The sequence below is a fragment of the Nycticebus coucang genome, chromosome 20, assembly GCF_027406575.1.
Source record: "Nycticebus coucang isolate mNycCou1 chromosome 20, mNycCou1.pri, whole genome shotgun sequence".
Classification (NCBI taxonomy): domain Eukaryota; kingdom Metazoa; phylum Chordata; class Mammalia; order Primates; family Lorisidae; genus Nycticebus; species Nycticebus coucang.
The window spans coordinates 32,949,564-32,976,118 of NC_069799.1; the positions used below are offsets into that span (position 1 = coordinate 32,949,564).

Below are 26,555 nucleotides of genomic sequence, written 5' to 3' on the forward strand. Positions count from 1 at the left end.
CATTCAAACCTCACTGTACATAAAATAAATCATACAGGACAGAAACCCTACAAATATGAAGAATGTGGAAGTATCCTTACCTGGTGTTCATGGCTTGCTAAGGATAAAAGAATTCACAATGAAGAGAAATTCTACAAATGTGAACAGTGTGGTAATGCCTTTTACTGGAGCTCAAACCTTACAACACATAAGAAAATTCAGATTGGAAAGAAATTTTACAAATGCGAATGATGTGGCAAAAATTTTCAGTGGTCTTCAGCCCTTAGTAAAACATAAGAGAAATCATAGCAGAGAAAAACGGTAACATTATGAAGATGTTATGCCAGTAGTGACAGTTTTTTTACATAATAGAATTCTTTTTGTTTTTTGTGACAGTGGCTTACTATGTCACCGTCGGTAGAGTGTTGTGACATCACAGCTCACAGCAACCTCCAGCTCTTGGGCTTAGGCAACTCTCCTGCCTCAGCTTCCCAAGTAGCTGGGACCACAGGCACTGGCCACAATGCCTGGCTATTTTTTGTCGCAGTTTGGCCAGGGCCGGGTTCAAACCCGCCACCTTCAGTATATGGGGCTGGCACCCTACCCACTGAGCCACAAGCACTACCCCACAAAAAAATTATTGAATAAAAACTGTACAAATGTGAAGAACTTAACAAGTGTTTAACTTGTCCTCAAACCATTCTATATATGAAAACTTTATATAACAGAGAAAAATCCCTACAAATTTGAAGTGTCAAATCCTATAATCTCACACATTTCAGTACCTAACAGAATTCCTAGCAAAATTCTATATATGTGAAGAGTGAGAAAATGTTTTTAAATATTCCTCACACTTTTCTAATCATAATTCATATGGAAGAAATACTCTAGAAATCTCAATCATGTCTCAAGGCCTTAAAATTTTGTTTATACTGTTCAATAGGTCTAAGGAGAGACAAGGGGAAATGATAAATGATACTGGGAATTTTTTTGTCCTTAACAAGAGAAACACATTAACTAGGGGGGCCTTCCATGGAAAAAACGTTGGCATTTGAAGAAAGCTTCCAAAACCTGATGTTTTCCCTACAAAAAATGGGCCTCAGAGGTAGAGAGGCCACAATGTGGAGATATGACCAAGGCCAGAAAAAGGGATCTTTGAAGCAGGTATACAATTAAGGTGATGGCAGCTGCAAGTGACCTATTTTCTATAGTATAATAAAATTCACACCACTTCTATCACACTTTACAAATAAAACGACAACATGTGGATATGGATTATAGGGAGCGAAATGGGAGGACTCTCCATTCTGGAAGATTTTTCCCTTTCCAGGAAAAATCATGAATATTTTACCCCCATACCACTTAACATAGAATTGGAAAATCTCTATAAAGGGGAAAAATCTTACTAAACCCAAGGTCTTCTCTACATGAAAATGTAGTGTCTTCCTTCTCTAGAGTGTCCTTTAATAAACTGACCTTTTGTTTATTTATTTATTGGGGGGACTGGTTCTTTATTTCAAAAATACATATATCAATATTCAGTATCCAAGCAGTTGCACTACTGGTTTTTTCTTTGTCCCCATTGGCCCCAAAGACACCACACGAAAGGAGAGTACATTTTAAGCCAATAAGCTGCAGAATGTACCCCTAATAGGCCTCCCTCAGAGAAACCTCACCAAAAAGCGGGGATTGGGCAGGGAAAGAAACTTTAAAAGGTTTTCAGTACACTGCCAGCTCAAAGTAGAGAGCTCTCACAGCCAGTTGCGGGGGCCAGGGTGCCCCAAACCAAACGAAGCAAGGTTTCAAATAATATAAAATTTTTAGAATCTTGTACATAAGCCATTCAAGATTTCTCCAGCACAGACTGTTGCAAAGTACAAGGAGATGGCACTTTTTGACATAGCAGCTTCAGACCCAGAAAGGGTAATGAGATGAGTTTCATATAACTAAATGAGTGGCAAAAACAATTTTCTTTAAGAAGGCAGGACAGCAATTATGTGGTCCACTCAACATAAGGAGCACATGATCCATTCTCTAAGTCCTTGGCAAGGGGGTAGAGACAGGATAAAAATCTGGTCTCAGAGGTCTTACCATCTTAATTTGGTCACTTCTAAGGAAAAAAATAAAAGTTGTCCAAAGATATCTTAAAGCTGAAAACCTCACAGCATGTTTTTGTTGTTTGGCTAACTCCTCCTGGGATCATCTTGCTGGTTTGGCTGGTACTTTGAGAAGTGAGGTTGTCCATAGAGGAGTCTCTCCCTGGGCTCTGGTGCTCAGTAAGGCAGGCCCATACCTTCCCCCCCCCCTCTTTTAAGAAGAGGGCAATATGAATTAAACTGAAAAGTCATCTTTCAAAAGTGAGAAAGGGATTAGATTGCTGCTTCAAGAGCTGGGGAAGTATCTGGAATGTTTTACAAATGGTTGCCAGAACAACAAAAAAAGGTAGTTACAAAATGTGTACATCACAACATGCTTTTAAAGACATTTGGCATTGTGCTGACGTTCCCTTAAATGTTGTTCCCGAGGATGCTCAGCCTCTAGCCCAGCTGGAATTTCTAGGAAGAGACAGAGATAGTTTGCCAAAAAAGACATGGCAGTGGGGTGGGTAGGGGATGGAGGGGGCGGAGAAAGGAGAAAGCAGCCTTCCAGTTAAAGATCAGCCCTCAGTTTAAAGGTCAGCTTCAGGCAGGCTGGCCTCAGGAGGAGTCAGGGTCAGAGGGAGAAGTGGCGCAGGGGGGACTGGGATGTTCTAGTCATTCAGGTCAAGCAGAGTCCGGTCCAGCATCCTTTGTGTACAGAGATGCTCCTCTTTGGTACATTTCAGTTTATCTTCCAAATCATCGATTGTCTTTTCCATCTTGGCTACAGATCTCTCAGCAGACTCAGCACGGGTCTCTGCCCCCTTGAGTTTATTAGTAAGAATCTTTATCTCTTCCTCATATTTGTCTTCTTTTTGAGAATACTTTTCTTTCTTTTTTTTTTTTTTTTTTGTAGAGACAGAGTCTCACTTTATGGCCCTCGGTAGAGTGCCGTGGTGTCACACAGCTCACAGCAACCTCCATCTCCTGGGCTTAAGCGATTCTCCTGCCTCAGTCTCCCGAGCAGCTGGGACTACAGGCGCCCACCACAACGTCCGGCTATTTTTTGTTGCAGTTTGGCCGGGGCCGGGTTTGAACCCGTCACCCTCGGTATATGGGGCCGGCGCCTTACTGACCGAGCCACAGGTGCCGCCCTTGAGAATACTTTTCTTCAGCAGTGTTCAGACACTTGAGGTTCTGGTCCATCAGTCTGATCTGCTCATCCATCTCTCGGCGCCGGGACTCCACCAGCTCGGCTTATTCCTCTGTGCGTTCTAAGTCTCCTTCAATAATGACCAACTTAAGGGCCACCTCTTGATATTTCCTATCTGCCTCTTCTGCAATATGTTTCGCTTCTTCGAGCTGGATTCCCTGCAGTTCCATCTTCTCTTCATCTTTTACGGCCCGGTTTTCAATAACCTTCATACCCCTCTCACTCTTGTCAGCAGCTTTTTCTGCTTCCTCCAACTTTTGCAGGACAGTGGCTAGGCGCTCTTGGGCACGATCCAGCTCCTCTTCAACCAGCTGGATCCTGCGGTTCCAGGAGGCCACCTCAGCCTTGGCCTACTTCCGGGTCCACCTTTCTCCCTCCACTTTCCGCTGGAGACACTTGGCTCTGTCCTCTGCATCATCGGCCTGCTGCTGCGGACCTTGATCTTGCGCAGGAAGGATAAGGACAAATGGCCAGAAGAAATCAACACCCAGGTAAACTTTTCTGTCTGGGAAGAGGGTATCCCTAGGAAAGTCCCCAGGACCACTTCATCTGAGGTCTACTTTCAATCTGAAGCTCAACCACCACAAAAAGCCTATACCCTTTTAAACATGAAGCATTAATAGACATAGTCCCTTTGATGGACAACTTTATGGGGTATGGGCCCATAAGGCCCTACCAATCTTCATATAACACCCCTATAGTTTTCATTGAAAAGCCTGGAACAGATGACTACTTACTGTCCAAGACCTAAGGGTAGTAAATGAAGTAGTATTGGATTCTCATCTGATGGTACCTAACCCTTCTATTCTTTTGAAATTGTATCTTTAATATACAATTACTTTGTGTTCTACTTGGTGTCTCTCTGCCTGTATCCCCAGGGATACACGCTCCATTTTCAGTCCATTTTGTACTTGATAATAGGAGACTTGCACAAATACGAGTTTGGTGGAAGAGAGAAGTAATCCTTGGCTTTCTCTGTCCTCTGATTCCCCTTTGCAGATGTTAGGTTTATCAAGTGAGCTGGAGCAGTGGTGGGTTTCTGACTAGTTTTCACCAAGAATGTTTCTTATCCTATAAAGATAATCATCTCATTTTTTTTTATTTTTTATTTATGTATTTATTTATTTATTTTTTGCAGTTTTTGGCCGGGGCTGGGTTTGAACACACCACCTCTGGTATATGGGACCAGTGCTCTACTCCTTTGAGCCACAGGCGCCACTCATCATCTCATGTTTTGCAGCAGTGACTTTTCTGCCTTAATTTTTTTCCTTGGCTTTCACAAATTTGTGCTGTGAAAATAAGAAATGCTACAAATACAGATGAAAGTCAATTTGTAACCCAAATACCAAATGGTAATAACTCTTACTTTTTAATCTTTTTCTCATTATAAAGAAATTCATTTGAGGGCGGCACCTGTGGCTCAGTTGGTAAGGCGCCGGCCCCATATACTAATGGTGGCGGGTTCAAACCCAGCCCCGGCTGAACTGCAACCAAAAAATAGCTGGGCGTTGTGGCCGGCGCCTTTAGTCTCACCTACTCGGGAGGCTGAGGGAAGAGAATCGCTTAAGCCCAGGAGTCGGAGGTTGCTGTGAGCTGTGTGATGCCATGGCACTCTACCGAGGGCCATAAAGTGAGACTCTGTCTCTACAAAAAAAAAAAAAAAAAAAAGAAATTCATTTGAGATCTGCCACCGTGCACTTCCAGTGGCAGCAGCGTTCAAACAACTCTGCAAGGTTTTCTAATCTTGGTGTATCAGGGCCTCACAGTTGTGTTTTCATTCACATGTGTTGGTGTCTTGCTGGGTGATGTTTATTTTTGTTCTTGGATGGTGTTTTGTGGGTTTTCTTTTTTTTCTTTTGAGACAGAGCCTCAAGCTGTCACCCTGGGTATAGTGCCGTGGCGTCACAGCTCACAACAACCTCCAACCTCCAATTCTCTTGCCTAAGCCTCCCAAGTAGCTGAGACCACAGGTGCCCACCACAACGCCTGGCTATTTTTTTGGTTATAGTTGTTATTGTTGTTTTGGTAGACCCAGGCTGGATTTGAACCTGCCAGCTCTGGTGTATGTGGCTGGCACCTTAGCTGCTTGAGCTATAGGTGCCGAGCCAAGAATTAGAACAATCTTATCTGAAAATCTTGGTTACCAACTCTTGGGTCTAACATCATGACAGTGTACCAGTTTATATGACATTGTCTGTGAGGGAGTAGTTAGCCAGTGAACAAAAGTAACTGTATTGGAAAACCTTCTTTACTCCCCTGATATGGCCCCCAATGACATTTTTGTTGTCTGAAGATAAAGGAAATATTGGGAAAAAATAGACAAGTAGTGATATTGAGAATATCAAGTGTAATACAACAACAGCTTTGATGGAATTCAAAGGAATAAAAGAATTCCAAAATCACTTGGAAGAGTACATTAGGCACTGGCATCAGGATATAGCTTCCCAAGGGGAGTACTTTGAATATGAATATAGTGATATTTAGGAATGAGGTATGTAGCAGAGTCTACCATAAAAAAGGCAAATTACATAGATTTTCATGAGGAGAAAATCTCCCCTTTTCTCCAATGTCACTTTATTCATAGATGACTCTGTTAAGAGTTAGTGTTGGGCGGCGCCTGTGGCTCAGTTGGTAAGGCGCCGACCCCATATACCGAGGGTGGCGGGTTCAAACACGGCCCCAGCTGAACTGCAACCAAAAAATAGCTGGGCGTTGTGGCGGGTGCCTGTAGTCCCAGCTACTTGGGAGGCTGAGGCAACAGAATCGCTTAAGCCCAGGAGTTGGAGGTTGCTGTGAGCTGTGTGATGCCATGGCACTCTACCCAGGGCCAGAGTCTCTACAAAAAAAAAGAGTTAGTGTTTATTCTTCTGGATAATTCCTATGAATTTATAAATGGACATATTTTTATAAGAATAGGTTATATCATTCTCTATTGTTCTTTTAATTACTATTTTCAAAGATGTAGTTAATTGATATCTATGGCAGTTTGAGATCAGAACTGAAGCCTATTTCATAAATTCTCAGGCCTGCTCTCTATTAGTAGCTCATCAATTCTTACTGTTAAACTTCATGTCCCAACACAACTATAACATGTAAACTAAAAATTGTATTGCACATGTAGCTTGTATTTGAAGAAATGTTCTGATTTTAAACTGACTTCTTGTTTATCATCATTAAATTATTCTCATCTACCGGAATGATAAAATGCTATCTTACAACTACAAGGAGAGCTGTGGGTTTGGTAAACTCAAAGTGAGGATGAAGAAGTGAAGAGACATCAGACCTGTAACCCACACATGCAGTTACAACAAATGTTATTGTATAAAATGCAAAATTACCTAAATTTAAATACTCAAAACCATTAATGTTTATCTCATGCTCTGTAATCTGGAAATTATTTGGCAAAGTACAAAAGAAAGCCATGTGCTATTATTTTTCCTACATCAAAATTTAGTACACTTATAAATATTGGATAATCCCAGTGTCAAATGCCTATAAAAATGTGTAAATAAAATAGAACAAATGTGGCCTGGCACAGAGGCTCCCACCTGTAATTCTAGCACTCTGGGAGGCAGAGGCAAGAGATTGCTTGAGCTCAGGGGTTTCTGACTAGCCAGCAGAAGGAAACCCTGTCTCTACTGAAAATAGAAAAACTACCCAAGGCTGGTGACATACCCCTGTAGTCTCAGCTACTCAGGAGGGTGTGGAAAAAGAATTGCCCTAGCTCAACTGTTTGAGGTTGCTGTGAGCTATCATGATGCCATGGCACTCTAGCCAGGGTGACAGAGTGAGACTCTATCTGAAAGAAATATACACAATAAATGTCACACAAATGGCAATAAATAATTAGGTTTAATATCCTATAATAAAATAAGATCAACCAAAATAAATAAAAAAGCTTAAAACTAGGCAAATATCATTAACAAGGTAGAGAATTTCTTTTGTTAGTAACCAATATTAAAATTATAGAGGGGTTGGTCGAGGGGGCTTACACCTGTCGTACCGTGGGAAGCTGAGGAGGAAGAATTGCTTGAGCTTAGGAGTTTAAGACTTGCCCGAGTGAGAGTGAGGCCCTGATTCCTAAAAAAATGAAAAATCCAGCTGGGCACCTAGGTGAGCAGCTGTAAACCCAGTGGCCTCCGGAAGCTGAGGCAGCAGGATGCCCACAGCACCTAGTCTGAGGTTGCAGTGAGCTATGACGCCATTGCACTCTGCTCAGGGACTCTGTCTCAACAACAACAATAAAAAAATAAAATTATAGAGGGAATGCATATTATCAATAAGCATTTAATATACCTTATGAGAAATTTGTAAGAAGAAAATGTAAATGACAATAACATGATTTCACCACGGTTTCTTAAGACAGAAAAAATGTAAACATTTCTCCCTAGAATGTGCTATCAAAGGTTAGTGGATAACAGTGCTTCATGTAGTGAGAGTGGAAGAGTAAAGATCTCCATCATTTTCTGTATTAGGGAACGAGAATAACAACATGTATTCACTTTGCTGCTTCCTATGGTATACAGAAATGTATGAACAATTAAACCCTCATATGCTTTTATTTTTTTTTATTTATTTTTATTAAACCATAGCTGTGTACATTGGTATGATCGTGGGGCACCATACACTTGCTTAATAGATCGTTTGACACATTTTCATCACATTAGTTAACATAGATTTTGTAGCATTTTCTTAGTTATTTTGCTAAGACCTTTACATTCCTCATTTACTAGGATTCACATATACCCTTGTAAGATGCACCGCAGGTATAATCCCATTAATCCCCCTCCTTCCCCCTCCCTCCCACCTCCCTCCCCTCCCTTTCCCCTTTCTCCCTATTCTTAGGTTATCACTGGGATATAGCTTTCATGTGAAGGTCCTACATTAGTTTCATAATAAGGGTGAGTACATTGGGTACTCTCTCTCCCATTTTTGAGACACTTCACTAAGAAGAATATGTTCCAGTTCCATCCATGCAAACATGAAAGAGGTAAAGTCTCCATCTTGCTTTAAGGCTGCATAATATTCCATGGTGTACATATACCACAATTTATTGATCCATTCATGGATCGATGGGCACTTGGGCTTTTTCCATGACCTAGCAATTATGAATAGGGCTCCAATAAATATTCTGATACAAATATCTTTGTTATGATGTGATTTTTGGTCTTCTGGGTATATGCCCAGTAGGGGGATTACAGGATTGAATGGCAGATCTATTTTTAGATCTCTAAGTGTTCTCCATATCTCTTTCCAAAAGGAATGTATTAATTTGCATTCCCACCAGCAGTGCAAAAGTGTTCCCTTTTCTCCACATCCACGCCAACATGTGTGGTCTTGGGATTTTGTGACATAGGCTCGTCTCACTGGAGTTAGATGATATCTCAAAGTAGTTTTGATTTGCATTTCTCTGATGATTAAAGACGATGAGCATTTTTTCATATGTTTGAAGGCCATGCGCCTGTCTTCTTCAGAGAAGTTTCTCTTCAAGTCCCTTGCCCAGCCTGCAATGGGATCCCTTGTTCTTTTCTTGCTAATGCGTTTGAGTTCTCTGTGGATTCTGGTTATTAAACCTTTGTCGGAGACATAACCTGTAAATATCTTCTCCCATTCTGAGGGCTGTTTGCTTTCTTTACTTACTGTGTTCTTGGCTGTGCAGAAGCTTTTTAGTTTGATCAAGTCCCAATAGTGTATTTTTGAAGCAGCTTCAATTGCCCGGGGGGTCCTTCTCATAAAAAACTCGCCCAACCCAATTTCTTCAAGGGTTTTCCCTACACTCTCTTCTAGTATTTTTATAGTTTCATGTCTTAGGTTGAAATCTTTAATCCAGTGAGAGTCTATCTTGGTTAATGGTGAGAGGTGTGGGTCCAGTTTCAGTCTTCTACAGGTTGCCAGCCAGTTCACTCAGCACCATTTGTTAAACAGGGAATCTTTTCCCCACTGAATGTTTTTAATTAGCTTGTCAAAGATTAAATAACGGTAAGTAGCTGGATTCATCTCTTGGTTCTCTATTCTGTTCCAGACATCTACTTCTCTGTTTTTGTGCCAGTACCATGCTGTTTTGACCACTATCGATTTCTAGTATAGTCTGAGGTCTGGTAGCGTGATTCCTCCTGCTTTGTTTTTATTTTTGAGTAATGTCTTGGCTATTCGAGGTTTTTTCTGATTCCATATAAAACCAAGTATTATTTTTTCAAGATCTTTAAAGTATGACAGTGGAGCCTTCATGGGGATCGCGTTGAAATTATATATTGCTTTGGGTAGTATGGACATTTAAACAATGTTGATTCTTCCCAACCATGAGCATGGTATATTTTTCCACTTGTTAACATTCTCAGCTATCTCTTTTCTTAGAGTTTCATAGTTCTCTTTATATAGATCTTTCATGTCCTTTGTTAGATAAACTCCCAAGTATTTCATCTTCTTTGGCACTACTGTGAATGGGATAGAGTCCTTAATTGTTTTTTCAACTTGACTATTGTTGGTATATATAAAGGCTACCGATTTATGAATGTTGATTTTGTAACCTGAGACACTGCTGTATTCCTTAATCACTTCTAAGAGTTTTGTAGTAGAGTCCCTAGTATTTTCCAGATATACAATCATATCATCTCTTTAGAGCGAAAGTTTGATCTCTTCTGACCGTATGTGGATACCGTTGATCGCCTTTTCTTCCCTAATTGTGGTGGCTAAAACTTCCATTACAATGTTAAAGAGCAATGGAGACAATGGGCAGCCTTGTCTGGTTCCAGATCTAAGTGGAAATGGTTCCAATTTAACTCCATTCAATATGATATTGGCTGTGGGTTTGCTGTAGATGGCCTCTATCGGTTTAAGAAATGTCCCTTCTATACCAATTTTCTTAAGTGTTCTAATCATGAATGGATGTTGGATGTTATCAAAAGCTTTTTCTGCATCGATTGAGAGAATCATATGGTCTTTGTTTTTTAATTTGTTTATGTGCTGGATTACATTTATAGATTTACCTATACTGAACCAGCCTTCAGACCCTGGGATAATACCGACTTGGTCATGATTTATGTTTTGTTTGATATGTTGCTGGATTCTGTTTGTTAGAATCTTGTTGAATATTTTTGCATCTATATTCATTAGTGATATTGGTCTATAATTTTCTTTTCTTGTTGGATCTTTTCCTGGTTTGGGGATCAGGGTGATGTTTGCTTCATAGAATGTGTTGGGTAGTCTTCCTTCTTTTTCTACCTTTTGGAACAGGTTGAGTAGTATAGGTACTAATTCCTCTTTAAAGGTTTGGTAGAATTCTGATGTGAAACCATCTGGTCCCGGGCTTTTCTTTTTGGGGAGATTTTGTATGGTTGATGATATTTCTGAACTTGATATGGGCCTGTTCAACATTTCCACTTGTTTTTGATTAAGTCTTGGAAGGTGATGTGTTTGTAAGTAACGGTCGATTTCCTTCAGATTTTCGTATTTCTGAGAGTAAAGTTTCTTGTAATATTCATTAAGGATTTTTTGTATTTCTGAGGAGTCTGTTGTTATTTCGTCTTTGTTATCTCTGATTGATGAGATTAGAGATTTTACTCTTTTTTTCCTGATTCGGTTGGCCAAAGGTTTATCTATTTTGTTGACCTTTTCAAAAAACCAGCTTTTTGATTTATGGATCTGTTGTATTATTCTTTTATTTTCAGTTTCATTTAGTTCTGCTCTGATTTTGGTTATTTCTTTTCTTTTACTGGATTTGGGGTTGAATTGTTCTTCCATTTCCAGTCTCTTGAGATGTCCCATTAAGTTGCTTACTTCCTCTTTTTCCGTTCTCCTGAGGAAGGCTTGCAGTGCTATAAATTTCCTTCTTAGAACTGCCTTTGCTGTGTCCCAGAGGTTCTGATAGTTCGTGTCTTCATTGTCGTTTTGTTCCAGAAATTTGGCAATTTCCTTCTTGATCTCATCTCTGACCCAGCTATCATTCAGCATAAGGTTATTTAACTTCCATGTTTCTGTATGTGTATGAAGATTCCTGTTGTTACTCATCTCAAGTTGTTTTTTTTTGTAGAGACAGAGTCTCACCTTATGGCACTCGGTAGAGTGCCATGGCATCACACAGCTCACAGCAACCTCCAACTCCTGGGCTCAAGCGATTCTCGCGCCTCAGCCTCCCGAGTAGCTGGGACTACAGGCGCCTGCCACAACGCCCGGCCATCCCTTGGTTACAGTTTGGCCGGGGCCTGGTCTGAACCCGCCACCCTCGGTACATGGGGCTGGCGCCCCACCGACTGAGCCACAGGCGCCACCCTCATCTCAAGTTTTAATCCATGATGGTCCGAGAAGATGCATGGAATAATTTCTATTCCTTTAAATTTGCTGAGATTAGACTTGTGACCTAAGATGTGATCGATTCTGGAGTAAGTTCCGTGGGCTGATAAGAAGTATGTGTATTCAGTTTATTGGGATGAAATGTTCTGTAGATGTCAGCTAAATCTAAATGCTGGATGGTTAGATTTAAATCTAGAATTTCTTTACTCAGCTTTTTGTTGGAGGATCGATCCAGCACTGCCAAAGAGTGTTAAAATCTCCGACTATTATAGAGTTGGAGGAAATCAAGTTGCTCATGTCTGTTAGAGTTTCTCTTATAAATTGAGGTGCATTCTGGTTGGCTGCATAGATATTAATAATTGAAATCTCATCATATTGAGTCTTACCCTTAACAAATATGAAGTGACCATTTTTGTCCTTCCTTACTTTTGTTGGTTTAAAGCCTATTGTGTCTGCAAATAAAATTGCAACTCCTGCTTTTTTCTGGTTACCATTTGCCTGAAATACGGATGACCATCCTTTCACCCTGAGTCTGTATTTGTCTTTCAAGTTAAGATGTGGCTCTTGTATGCAACAAATGTCTGGCCTGAGTTTTTGTATCCATTCAGCTAACCTATGTCTCTTTAGAGGGCAGTTTAAGCCTTTCACATTAATGGAGAGCATTAATAAGTTTGGTGAAATTTGGGGTATTGAGTTTTTGAAAGTCCAGTGGGCATTTTTAATCCTTTTGCCATTGTGGAAGTTAGAGTTTGATCAGAAGTTTCCGAGTGAGTTTACTTTTGTAGTAGAGGATTTGGTTGGTTATTATGGAGGATAGGTCTGACAATATCCTGAAGAGCTGGTTCAGTTATGGCAAATTTCTTTAGCATATGTATGTCATTAAAGTATTTAATTTCTCCATCGTAAACGAAACTCAGTTTAGCTGGGTACAAGATCCGGGGTGGAAAGTTATTTTGCTTGAGGAGATTAAACGTTGATGACCATCCTCTTCTGGCTTGAAAAGTTTCAGCAGAGAGATCTGCAGTCATTCTAATGTTCTTCCCTTTGAAGGTAATAGATTTCTTTCTCCTGGCAGCTTTGAGAATTTTCTCCTTCATATTAACTTTAGTGAAGTTAATTATGATATGCCTGGGGGATGTCTTATTGGGGTTGAGTCGTGCTGGGGTTCTGAAGCTATCTGCTATCTGAATTTCAGGTTCTCTAGGCATGTCTGGAAAATTCTCTTTCATAATTTCATGCAGAAAGGCCTCTGCGCCCAGTGCGGCCACTTCATCTTTTTCAGGAATTCCTATGAGACGGATATGTGTCTTCTTCGAGTTATCCCAGAGCTCTCTGAGTGAGTGATCCATTTTTGCTCTCCATTTCTCTTCCTCTTTGAGAGTTTGGGAGCGTTCAAAGGCTTAATCTTCGATGTCGGAGATCCTTTCTTCTGCTTGGTCCATTCTGTTGCTAAGGGATTCCACTGTTTTTTTCATATCTTTGAGGCTGCAAATTCTTGTTTCAGTGTGTCTAAGTCTCTCGTGGCTTTGTCCTTAAATTCATTAAATTCTGGAGACAGCTTTTGGAATTTCTCCACGAATTCCTAATTCCATTTTGTTAATCTTGTTTGCCATCCAAATTCTGAATTCGATTTCCGACATCTCAACCAGTTGTTTGTGAATGGGATCTTCAATTACATCTGCCGTATCTTTCCTTGGGGGGGTTGTTCTATTCTGTTTATTCATGTTACCAGAGTTTTTCCGCTGATTCCACCCCATGATTGTTTTACTCCCTTTGATTTTCCTCTGGTGTTTTGTTGAGGACCCGTTCAGTGCTGTGGCCTGAGAAACTGGGGCCCTGTTTGGTGTAGAGGGGCTAAGTGGTTCTGACTTGTTTTCAGCTGGTTTCTATGTGACCCTAGTGAAATAGTTACTCTGGGTTGAAGTCTCAGCTGTGGAGAAAAACCAGCAATTAAGTCACCCCACCCACCACAGGCAACAAATGGAAAAGGAAAATCAAACCTTCCTATAACCACACACCCAGGGCACCACCTGGATAGTCCCCAGGTGAGTGACTCAGTTCAAAAGGTCCAAGTCAAATGTCTCAGTCAGCAGCTTCCTCGGGTGGGAGAGTTCAAGAGGTCCCTGGGAACTGGGTCACAAGGGTCTGGTGACTGCTCTAAAATGGCTTGCTCCAGTGTTGCATGGAGTCAGGAAGAGCCACCAGTAAATAGATCAGTCTGGGAAGATTGATGCCTCCTTCCCCACCTTGCAGCTCTGTCACACCCAGTCTCTGCTAGCCCCACAGGGCTGTGACCCAGTCAGTTGTCTGCAGTAAGCAGATACTCCAGGGGTTTTCACCTGCCTAAGTCACAGAGTAGTCAGTGTCTGCTTGACTAGACCACTATTCTCTGTCTTTATCCAGTAGGGAGTGGTGTGGCCTGTCAACCTCGGGCACTTGATGGAGGCTGGAGGTGTTCACTCAGTTCCAGCCCCACCCTTAGTTTATGTTACTGGGTGAAGGGTACAACCCTGTGGGAGTTTGTTTCTGACCTTACCAGATTCCTCTGCAGAGGACAGGCTGATCTGAGTTCCCAGAACCTGTGTCTCAGGCCCTGTCTTTAGATCTGCAGGTGTGTATTCGCAGCACAATCAGTTGTTGGCTGTAGCCCCTTGGCCTCCTTTGTCTATAGGCTGGTTATCCCCTAAGGGCCAGGTGCATCTTAGGCTCAGTAGAGCTGTTCTCTGGATCAGCCCCACCCTAGGAGTTTCCCGGCTCTGCGGGTGTGTTTTCTAGTCCCCATGTTCCACCCAGGTCGGTACCATCTCAGGAAAACCCTTTACTCACGGGGCCTGTGTTTCAGTCCCAGGACTGTTCCATGGTGGTTGCCATCTGAGAAGATGCTCGGCCTCATTTGGTTGCACAGGAAGACAGGAGGAGAGGCTATGGGATATCTGGGGGTGGGCCTTGTTATTGCTGAAGACGGCTGTTGCTCTGCACCTCGGGGCACCACCGCTCCAGTGTAATTCCCTCTCAGCCGACCATTGTCTTCTTGCTCCTTTGCTACAGAGTCAGCACTGGCCAGCTGCTGTCCAGGTCCTGTCTACACCTCTTGAGAGTTCAGCCAAGAATCTGGACTCCTGAGGGGGCACGTCTCCAGATCAGGGAGTGAGAGTGGAGGGGGGTGTTAGGAGCTCAGGGTTACAGGTCGTAACACCAAGCTCATTGAGACCAAATGAACAAATAAACAGATACAAAGTTTACCAGGCACATGGGCCCATACATACAGAGACAGATGGAAAGACATGAACATACAAGCAATAACCACGACAACAGCAATATAAGAACAACTGCAATAAAAATAGTGATAATCGTAAAATAATTGAAAGAAAGGAAAAAAAGAGAAAAAAGTGGTGTTAGAAGGAATGTTAAGTGAGAAGAAAGAAGAAATTAAAATTAGAAGACATAGAAATAAAAAATATATCTATATAAAATGTAATAATAAAAAATTATCGAAATCTCCTCTAAGAAAATGGTGAGGAAATATCAGACAAAAAGAAAACAACAGCAAAAAAACCCCCACGAAAACCAAAAAAACAAAACAAAACAAAACAAAAAAAAGGCACCAACTGCTAAAATATTCTTGTGGTCGAAATATATCTATAAATGTCTATATGTCTGCTGTAGGGATCAACTTTCGTAGGAATATATTCAACTGCAATATACTTTCTGGACATCAGGCGGCGCTGTGAGTGGTTTCGAGACTTACACCTGGTTCACAGTTTATACCGTTACCATGGTAACCACCTTCCAGGGCCGATCGCCATTTTGGAGTTTCTGTAAAAGTTTGTCGCCTAAGAATTGTGCAACCTTGGCACACTTGCGATTGACCCTCCCACTCAGTGCAGGTGTCCACGCTTCCTAAGTCCCTCCACTCTGCTCCCAAGATCCCCCGCAAGCTGGCGACTGCAATCGGCCATAAGGGGAGTGGTGCTGAGTTCGCGCGGTATCTCCTGTAGCTGGTTCCCGGGGCTTCAGCAGCCAAAGCCCGTCCACGGCTTCATTAGCTCCGCGGCTCCAGAAGCCAAAGCCGAGCCGGGTCCTAGCCTTCAAGCCGTTCCCGTGGTTGGAGCGCTTGGGGGATTTATTCTGAGTTTTATGGTTCAGAGTTTTGGATGGGCGTCCGCCAGTTCGCTGGGCAGCCTGAACCGCCAGCCCCCTCCAACACCTGGGGGAAAGGTGCCCGCCCTTTTGGGTAGTTCAAAATGTCTGTTTCCCGGGCAGGATCCCTTCCCTTCAATTGTCCAACAGTTTGCCCAGTTCCCTGTGGTTTTGAGTGGCTCTCCTTTTGGATGCCTCCCTCAGTTCAGGATTAATTACTTGTCAATTGGATTTTGTCAACATTTACAAGCTGCTGACTTCCGTGGGGGAGGGGCCTGCTGGCCAGCACGGCCCAGCAGGGATGAATCTCTACAACAGAGTCTGTGATTTTTAAATTACCCCTCATATATAGCAAACCGCCAGTTCGCTGGGCATCTCCAGCTGTCTGTGCACTCCAATAATTCACATACAGGGAAGGTCCAGACTGCCTTTCCTCTCACCTGGTGGCTTGGGAGAGGTGGGCTACACTTCTGTCCTGTCTGCCATCATGCTCTGCCCCCCTCATATGCTTTTAATTAAAAAGAATGTCATGACTCTCATAAAACAACCAGGGGACATCAATTATGTTACATTAATATAAAATTTGTCAGTCATCCTAATCCTCAAGGAAAGACGGAGTTCAACTTTCTGATTATTTTGTTCAAATTCTTTTACTAAGACTTACACTACTCCTGTCATTTTTTAAGTGTGTGTCCACAATTGTGAAGCTGGTCATCTGGAAAAATGTGAGAAGTATCAGGTCTTTGACCTTGCACCCAGAGCTGCATCCTCTGCTGAATAGGGTCAGGGATCCCCCAGCTCAAGTCTCATCTTCTCCACTGACAGGCTGTGACCTCCTCTCCAGGGATAGGATATGCCCAGGTTTTTCCTGGGAGGAGCTGTATGTTTCAGATCTCTAGGATCAGGCAATGTAGAGGAACAGCCCTCAGCAAAGAAGACAAAGGCCACTTGGGTGGCCATGGCATAGGTCTGCACTGCTGTGTTCACAGGCTCCTGTAGCCAGCTGAGCTCAGAGAGCTGCTCCCAGATTAGGAGAAAACGTATCTGTTGTGACCACAATCAGGCTATGACTTGATAAATGGTCTCAGACATAGCATTGAGGGAGGTCACCATTCTTTCATGACAGCACAACAGGTGATCTTTGGGGAACTGCAAACTGGGCCATTTGATCCTGAAATCTGGGCCACTCGGAACTGCAATCTAGAATTTTTGTGCCCAGTAGTGGCCCTTAAGGGACGCGTACCATAGGCATCACAGATCCTCTCTGTGTCACCTCTGTGTATAATATCAGAGACCTTTAGTTTCTTTTCCAAAATCAATCTGTGCTCATCTTGTAGACAGTTCTCTGTGCAGGAATCACGTGAGTGAGAGACTCACCAGAACTGTTTCCGGGGTTGCTCAGTTGCTCAGTCTGGAATGTTCTCAGGCACCGTCAGGTGAATCTCATTTATCTCTTTTACTCCCTGAGCCTGTCATTCTCCAGAAGGCTGATCCTCCCCCACCACGCTGAGTGCAGGATGCTAAAATCCTCTCACCATGGAGAAACCCACTTTCTCCCAAACCTCTTTAAAAGTTATGTGTTTGTCTTTGTCTACTTTGGGTACAAAGAAGCAAAATTCTACCTGCTGCTTTATCTTGGAATTGACCATGGAAATGATTTTCTTTTTTCTGGAATTCCCCCATCTGAGCTGAAATTGTATTTTGAGGATAAAATGAGTGTTTGACTGAGTGCCTCTATGTGAACACCTCAGAAGCCCTCGTCTATCCTGGATAATTAGGAGCAGCAGTTGTCAACAAATGTTAATTCTCCTTTTCCCAGAGTCCAGAGTCTGAGTGCTCCCAGTGTCAAAGAGCTCCCAGTTCCCTTGCCAGGGAATACTGTGTTAATCCCTACCCTGTCACCTGGAAAAATCAAATCTTATCTGGTCTAACAGTGCTGTTTCTGGCTTTGACCTTATTTTTATTTTATTTTTTTATTATTTTGAGACAGAGACTCGGTTTATCACCCTTGGTAGAGTGCTGTGGCGTCACAGTTCACAACAACCTCAAACCATTGGGCTTAAGTGATTCTCTTGCCTCAGCCTCCCAAGCAGCTGGGACTACAGGTGCCCGCCACAGTGCCTGGCTATTTTGTTGTTATTGTTGCAATTGTCATTGTTGTGTAGCAGGACCTGGCCAGTTTAGATCCCACTATCCCTGGTATATGTGGCTGGCACCCTAACCATTGAGCTATAGGCACCGGGCCATTATTTTTCTTTTTAATTCTCTTTTTCATATGCACTGGGGTCTGATCCTGGTGCAAAAGCAAGATAGAAGACTGCCTTGTCATGAAGCCCAGAGCCCATAGTCTACCCTGGGGGCATATTTGTGAGTTATTCTGTTAGCTGAAACTGTTCAGATGTATCAAAGTAAAGAGGAAGAATACTCATCCAGGGGATCACTGCTACATTCCTTAAAGCCCCCTGATGGCTATTAGCCATTTTCCATTTCCAATCTCAGAATGAAACACTTCCAAAGACACACACTCACTATTCCTGACTTCCACCATCCTTCCAGACACAGTATGAAGAGTCCAATCCCTTACCTTGCCTATGAATGTGGTTCTTCTCTTTCTCTCTTCTTTGTTTTTATTCAGGCCCAGTCTCTATTAAAAAAAAAACAAAATAGAGGGCGGCACCCATAGCTGAGTAGGTATTGCACTGGCCATATACACCCAGGCTGGCGGGTTGGAACTAAGCCTGGGCCTACTAAATAACAATGACAAATGCAACAAAGAAAGATTTTGAGATTGTGTTAGGTGCGTGTAGTCCCACCTAGTTGGGAGGCTGAGGCAAGAGAATCGCTTAAGCCCAAGAGTTGGAGGTTGATGTGAGCTGTGAAGCCACGACACTCTACCAAAGGCAACATAGTGAGACCCTGTCTCAATAAAATAAAATAATAGAAAAATTATCTGGGCATTGTGATGGGCACCTGTAGTCTCAACTACTTAGGAGGCTGAAGCAAGAAGATGGATTAAGCACAAAAGGTTGAGGTTTCTGTTAGCTGTGATGTCATGGCACTCTACCCAGGGCAATAGAGTGAGACTCTGACTTTAAAAAAAAGAACCCAAAGTGTATATCCTTGCAAGTTAGAAATGATTTGATATAGAGACCCCTGGGAAAAGAACATCTCCACAATCCACAATTCATCACCTGTCAAAAAAGTTTTCTTTTCTTTTCCTTTTTTTTTTTTTTTGAAACAGAGCCTCATTCTCACCTATACTAGAGTGCCATGGCATCAGACTAGCTCCCAGAAACCTCAGACTTCTGGGCTCAAACAATCCTCTGGCCTCAACCCCCAAAATATGTGAAACTAGAGGTGTGAACCACGTCCCAGAGGTAATTTTTTTTTATCTTAGTACAGATTAGGTTTTACTACCACTCAAGCTTTTGTCTTGAACTGAAGAGCTCCTGTAATTCTCTTACCATAGCCTCTCAGAGTACTATAATTACAGGCATGACCCACCAGGCCCAGCCATTTTTCCATGAACTTCACTGCACACACAGATCTCTATGTAACTTCCCCTTCCTAAAACAACTGGTCCTATTGGATTAGAGTTTCATTATCATGACCCCATTTAACTTTAATTATGTCTTCTAAATATTGCAGCTTCCAGCTCATTTATATTTTCTTATACTAAATACAATCTGACAATCAAACCTTTTTAATATTAGTCATGGCTTAATGTTTATCTTGCCTAGACCAACAAGTTCACATTTACTAGCACAATAACAAATGACTTGATTAATTGTGAACTATTATCTTCATTTGAATTGTACAACCAAACTAATGTTGACAAACCAAGAAGGGGGGGTTCCATGTTGTTCACCCCACAAATGGCAAATTACTGAAACAATGAGGATTGTCAAAACGATTAAATTTAAATTTAAATTTCTAGGCTAATTTTTTTTTGTTGTTGTTGAGACAGAGTCTCACTGTACCGCCCTCGGGTAGAGTGCCGTGGTGTCATACGGCTCACAGCAACCTCTAACTCTTGGGCTTACGCGATTCTCTTGCCTCAGCCTCCAGAGCAGCTGGGACTACAGGCGCTGCCACAACGCCTGGCTATTTTTTTGTTGCAGTTTGGCCGGGGCTGGGTTTGAACCCGCCACCCTGGGCATATGGGGCCGGCGCCCTACTCACTGAGCCACAGGCGCCGCCCTAGGCTAATTTTTTTTAATGTAATGCATTAAGTGGATCATGCAACTTCTATGGTTGTAGAAGTGTAGAATTTCAGTCAAATGTCGCACCTGTAGGTAGGGCAGGTAGGGCATCAGCCACATACACTGAGGCTGGACGGTTCAAACCCAGCCCGGGACAGCTAAACAACAACTGCAACAACGACAACAAAATAGCTGGGCCTTGTGGTGGGCACCTGTAGTCTCAGCTACTTGGAAGGCTGAGGCAAGAGAATAGCTTAAGCCCAAGAGTTTGAGGTTGCTGTGAGATGTGATGCCACAGCACTCTACCCAGGGCGAAAGCTTGAGACTGTGTCTCAAAAAAAAAAAAAAAAATTTCAGTCACATATCTTAATTTTTTTTTTTTTCAGTTTTTGGCCGGGGCTATGTTTGAACCCACCACTTCCAGCATGTGGGGCTGGCGCCCTACTCCTTTGAGCCACAGGCACCACCCCCATATGTCTTAATTTTAAGTAAAGGAATTACTTAAGTTGGGCACAGTGGCTCATACCTGTAATCCTAGCACTGTGGGAGGCTAAGGCTGGTGGATTGCCTGAGCTTAGAAGTCCAGCAAAGCAAGAGTGAGACCCTGTCTCCAACAAAAATTAAAGAAAACTCACCCGGGGCGGCACCTGTGGCTCAGTCCGTAAGGCGCCGACCCCATATACCGAGGGTGGCGGGTTCAAACCTGGTCCCGGCCGAACTGCAAACAAAAAATAGCCGGGTGTTGTGGCGGGCGCCTGTAGTCCCAGCTACTCGGGAGGCTGAGGCAAGAGAATCGCTTAACCCCAGGAGTTCAAGGTTGCTGTGAGCTGTGTGATGCCATGGCACTCTACTGAGGGCAGTAAAGTGAAACTGTGTCTCTACAAAAAAAAAAAAAAACTCACCTGGACTAGTGGTGCACACCTATAGTCACAGCTATTAGGCTGAGATAGGATAGTTTGAGGTCAAGAGTTTGAGGTTGCTGTGAGCTTTGACACCACAGTGCTCTAACAAGCATGAACAGAGTAACTCTCAACAAGAAAAAAATGGAATTATTTGTTTTTGTTAGGTATGAAAACAGTGTTTTCCATAAGAATTTTTGAAATTGGCCAAGAGCAGTGGCTCACACCTGTAATCCCAGCACTCTGGGAGGCCAAGGCTGGCGGATTGCTTGAGATCAGGAGTTGAGATCTGCCTGAGCAAGTGAAAAACTCTATCTTTAAAAATATATATATATATATAGTGGGCTCGGCGCCTGTGGTTCAAGCAGCTAAGGCGCCAGCCATATACACCTGAGCTGGCGGGTTCGAATCCAACCGGGCCTACCAAACAACAATGATGGCTGTAACCAAAAAATAGCCAGGCATTGTGGCCCATGCCTGTAGTCCCAGCTACTTGGGAGTAGGAGGCAGGAGAATCGCTTGAGCCCAGGAGTTGGAGGTTTCTGTGAACTGTGATGCCACAGCTATCCACCCAGGGCAACAGCCTGAGGCTCTGTCTCAAAAAGAAAAAAAAAAAAATTATGTAATCCTCTAGACTTAAGACCCCTAGAGAGCCCATGTGGAGACTCCTAGGGAGTTCTTCAGTTCTTTCCCCCTTCCAGAAACCCTGGTGCTTTTTACTGATTCTGTATTCCATTCTAACTTCTAATAAAAGTCCTATCTTACCATTGGAAAAAAATAAATAGCCAGGTGTTGTGGTGGGCGCCTGTAGCCCCAGCAACTTTGGAGGCTGAGGCAACAGAATTGCTTCAGCCCAAGAGTTTGAGGTTCCTATGAGCCATGATGCCATGCCTCTACCAAGGGTGACAAAGTGAGACTCTGTCTCAAAAATTAAAAAAAAATTGAAATTATTAGATATAGTTAGTGAAATACTACAAACTAAATCATGCTATCTGTTATGTTTACTTTAAAATATGACTAGGATGGCTGATGTTGGTTTTTACAAGTAAAGGCAAGATGATAAACATTTTGGAAGCATCTTGATTGGTAGTACTTGTGATGGGTTTTAGTATATAAATGTTTCCACTTATGTGAAAGTGGGCATGTCTATCATAATGCTTAAATAAAGAAAAAAGTATTTTAATAAAAATGTATAACATACTACTCATCCCTTTGCAATAAAAAATTTTATCCTGTACATTATAATAGTAAATGTTGAGGTTTGTCACTAGACAGTTTTGCGTTAGAATTGGGAAGAGAATTCCCTAAATGTCCCTCCAAGTATGGATAGTAAAGCTGCCCAAAATATTTGTGCAAGATTGTCTATGTGGGTGGTACCTTTTTTCTTTTTTTTAAGACAGTCTCACTTTGTTGCCCTTGGTAGAGTACCGTGATGTCATATGTACTGCAACCTCAAACTCTTGGACTCAAGAGATCCTCTTACCTCAGTGTCCCAAGTATGTGGGAACTACAGGTGTTTGACACAATGCCCGACTATTTTTTTTTTTTTTTTTTTTTTTTTTTAGAGATGAGGTCTCGCTCTTGCTCAGGCTGGTCTCGAACTCGTGAGCTCAAGAATCTACCCATTTCAGTCTCTGAGACGGTTAGGATTACAGGCATAAGCTGCCATTCCCTGGCTGTATGTCAGTCTTATTGATGACACCATTATATTTTCCTAACAGTCTATGAGTTAGAGCAGTGTGTCTTCTATTTTTTTTTCTTTTTTTTGCAGTTTTTGGCTGGGGCTGGGTTTGAACCTGCCACCTCCAGCATATGGGGCCAGCGCCCTACTCCATTGAGCCATAGGTGCGGCCCTAGTGTGTCTTCTAGAAGTTAAAGAAGAAGGAACCCTGTGATGTGCCGGGCCCACACCCAGTTGCTGAGTCCTGCCTGGGAGTAGGGCCAGAACAGCCTTTACCTGCCACTTCTCCTTTGTCTACATTCCTGGATACCCAGCTCAGCCCTAAGGTCTCTTCTCCTTGGTGCAGGCCAGAGGGGGAGGAGAAGCTGGTGTTGTGCTCACCAGGATTCAGTTTGGAAACTCCAAGCCTGGAAGGTTGGATTAATTAGTGGGGGTAACTATTCCCCTAAGGTTACGAATGTACTTATCAGACTTCAGCTACCTTCAGAAACCTAGATTTCACACCCAACCTGCCCTGTGCAGTCACAGTGATCACACGTCTTATGTTTATGTCCCATGCTTTGTAGTGTTGTGAAGAGTTACGTAACCGAAATATTGAGGTTTCTTCTTGGAACCCCACTAATTTTTGCTCACTGTATGCTACTAGAAACGTAGATAGGCATCCACAAAGCAATGCATGAAATGCGTGTCCATCAGTAGACATTTCTTGCACACAGTCCTCTGCTCCCAATTGGGGCTCTGTTTGTCCTACCCTTGGATCTGAAGAGAAATAATGATAGGTAGTAGATTGTTCCCTTATTCTAAGAACAAAAAAGTATTGCTTCTGCAAGTCATGTCTCTGAGGTTAGAAGGGTCAGAGCTATATTTCAATGTGGCTGAAAATGGCCACATGCTCTTCTGAACAGAGATGTGCTATACACTTAATACAGAACGAATTTTTTTTTTTTTTTTTTTGTAGAGACAGAGTCTCACTGCACCGCCCTCGGTAGAGTGCCGTGGCGTCACACGGCTCACAGCCACCTCCGACTCTTGGGCTTACGCGATTCTCTTGCCTCAGCCTCCGGAGTAGGTGGGACTAAAGGCGCCCGCCACAACGCCTGGCTATTTTTTTGTTGCAGTTTGGCCGGGGCTGGGTTTGAACCCGCCACCCTCGGCATATGGGGCCGGCGCCCTACTCACTGAGCCACAGGCGCCGCCATACAGAACGAATTTTAAAGAAACATGACCAAAGTAATTCATTAAAATCTTTTTATTGTTCAATTATGACAACAATAATATCTTTGGATATATTAGATTAAATAAAAAATAACTATCAATTTAAACTCTTTCTTTCTTTCTTTCTTTCTGTCTTTCTTTCACCTCTTTCTCTCTTTCTTTCTTTTGAGACAGAGTGTCACTCTGTTGCTTTTGGTAGAGTGCTGTAGTGTCACAGCTTACAGCAACCTCAAACTCTTGGGCTTAAGTGATTCTTTTGCCTCAGCTTTCCAAGGAGCTGGGTCTACAAGCACCTACCACAATGCCCAGCTATTTTTTGTTGCATTTGTCATTGTTGATTAGCAGGCCTGGGCTGGGTTCGAACCCACCAGACCCGGTGTATGTTTCTGGCATCGTAACCACAGTGCTGTGGGTGCCGAGCCAATTTAACCTATTTCTTTATCTTTTCTTTGATGTGCCTACTAAAAAATTTGAAATGACACATGTGGCTCTCATTTTATTTCTATTGGACAGGGTGGATTAGAGGACTCTCTTCCCTTTCAAAAGTTCAGGCTGCTTCCTCAAAAGATCACACTTCAGAAAAATTAAACGAAATCTCAAACTTTAAAAGAACTGTGGCTTTTCACAAGATGGCACCCAAAGGAAGCTCTTCCCCCTCCCAAAGCCAAAACCAAAGCCAAAGCCAAAGCAAAGGCATTGAAGGCCAAGAAGGCTGTGCTCAAAGGCAACCACAGCCATACAAAAAAAAGAGTATTTGTATGTCACTCACATTTTGGCGGCCTAAGACACTGTAGCTCCTCCAGATACAGCCCAATATCCCAGGAAGACCTCCCCCATGAGAAACAAGCTTGACCTCTGTGCCATAATCATGTTCTCCCTGACCACTGAGTCCTCTATAAAGAAGAGAGAAGAAAACAACTCACTCATGTTGATTGTGGATGTCAAAGCCAGCAAGCACCAGGTCAAAAAGGCTGTGAAGAACATTGATGTGGCCAAGGTCAACACCCTGAACAGGCCTGATGGAGAGAAGAAGGTGTATGTTCCACCGGCTCCTGATTATGAAACTTTGGATGTTGCCCATAAATTTGGGATTATCTAAACCAAGTCCAGCTGTTTAGTTCTAAATACAGAATGGACACAAAGTTCGTGTGCAATTTAAATAGTAAACTACTTTAAATTTAAGTTTAAATAGTAAAGTTTTAAGTTTAATTATTAAAGTATTTTAAATTGCACACAAACCACCCTGTATATATAACTTCTCATTGTAAAAAATATATGTATAATTGTTAATATTTTGTTTCCATGAATGGAAAATACGTATTTACTGTGTGTGTACGTATAAACACATATATATTTACATATACTTAAAATTAATAAATGAATATAATTTATTTTAGGGTTAAAAACAAATATCCCTCAGACAGAGCTGCGTCCCAGAGAAGGCACAAAGCCATGTATAAAAAATACCTACAGGGTAGGTTAGGTAAAGTTCACGTATTACCTCAACCCTTCACCCAGGAGGTGCACCATACACCCCTACCTTGTGCTTGTTAGCTGGGAGCTTAAATACCACCTCCTGCATGAAGCTTCCTGAAGAACCCCCTCCCTGAAGAATCAGAGTAATTTCACCCTCTCTGAACTGCCATAGCCTTTCCTTGCAACTCCCAATGTCTTTCATCTGTCAGGTTACTAAGTTATTTCTGTGCATTTTTTTCCTTTTTTTTTTGGAAACAGAGCCTGAAGCTGTCACCCTGGGTAGAGTGCTGTGGCATCACAGCTCACACACAGCAACCTCCAACTCCTGGGCTCAAGCGATTCTCCTGCCTCCGCCTCCCAAGTAGCTGGGATTACAGGCGCCTACCACAACGCCCGGCTGTTTTTTTGGTTGCAGCCGTCACTGTTGTTTGGCGGCCCGGGCTGGATTCCAACCTGCCAGCTCAGGTGTATGTGGCTGGTGCCTTGGCTGCTTGAGCTTCAGGCGTCCAGAATCTGTGCATGTTTTTACCTAGACACCGTGATGTATATTGAAAACTCCTTCAAAACAGAGTCTAACTCATATTTATTTATTTATTTATTTATTTTAGAGACACAGTCTCACTTTTTCGCCCTGGGTAGAGTTCAGGGGCATCACAGCTCACAGCAACCTCCAGCTGTTGGGCTTAGGCGATTCTCTTGCCTCAGCTTCCGGAGTAGCTGGGACTGCAGGCGCCCGCCATAACGCCCGGGTATCTAACTTCTATTTAAATAACAATTGTCCAAGCCTAGCATAGACTAAACACTCATTAAATAGAGTTTAATCGAAATTTGTTAAACAGTCACTGCATGGCAAGCGTGATGGCCCTGGAATATCCAGATGAATAAAGTCATGGTCCCTGCCCTTAATTTAAAACGAGAGAAAAAGAATAAAATAGTGCTGCAGTCAAGAAACCGTTAGCATTCTGGTCTCTTTCAGCCTCTTGTGGATGGCATGCCTGTCACTCAAGGTCACAGAGGTGGGGCCTGAGAGCCTATCAATCAAGGATGCTGTAATATGAACTGCCCAATCAGATGCGCAGAAAGAAAGAAGGAGGCGGCTCCAGAAATTCGGAGCGGAGCTGGCCTCTTGCTGAGCTCTGAGCTGGGTTCTCCTCTTCAACTGTTGCATCTCCCGGAGAATCCAGGTGTCTCTGCAGCAGCTTCTGTCACCCTGTGACCTGCAGGTCCCGGGAGATTTGTAGGGAGGACGCCGGGACATCCCGGTAGCTGGGAAATGGTGAGTCTAGGAGACTGGGTGTCCTGAGAGGGGGAGGGGCGTGGTTGGAGTCAGAAGTGGCTGCAGCCGGACCAGGCAATTTCACTTCAGTTTTTAGAGTCTTCAGT

The 26,555-nt window shown here is 42.8% G+C and overlaps 1 protein-coding gene and 1 pseudogene across 2 annotated transcripts in view; one reads left to right on the plus strand and one right to left on the minus strand.

The window, feature by feature from the left end:
- Window positions 1–761: 761 nt before the first annotated feature.
- On the minus strand, window positions 762–26,430 carry LOC128572577 (tropomyosin alpha-3 chain-like; annotated as a pseudogene).
- LOC128572659 (zinc finger protein 729-like) overlaps window positions 26,271–26,555 on the plus strand; it is a 45,717-nt gene continuing 45,432 nt past the window's right edge. For both annotated transcript variants that reach the window (XM_053572682.1, XM_053572683.1), the window contains exon 1: window positions 26,271–26,448. Coding sequence is in view for 1 of the 2 variants with exons in the window: in XM_053572683.1 (XP_053428658.1) it covers window positions 26,446–26,448 (3 nt within the window). In the remaining variant the exon portion in view is untranslated. The remainder of the gene's footprint in view (window positions 26,449–26,555) is intronic.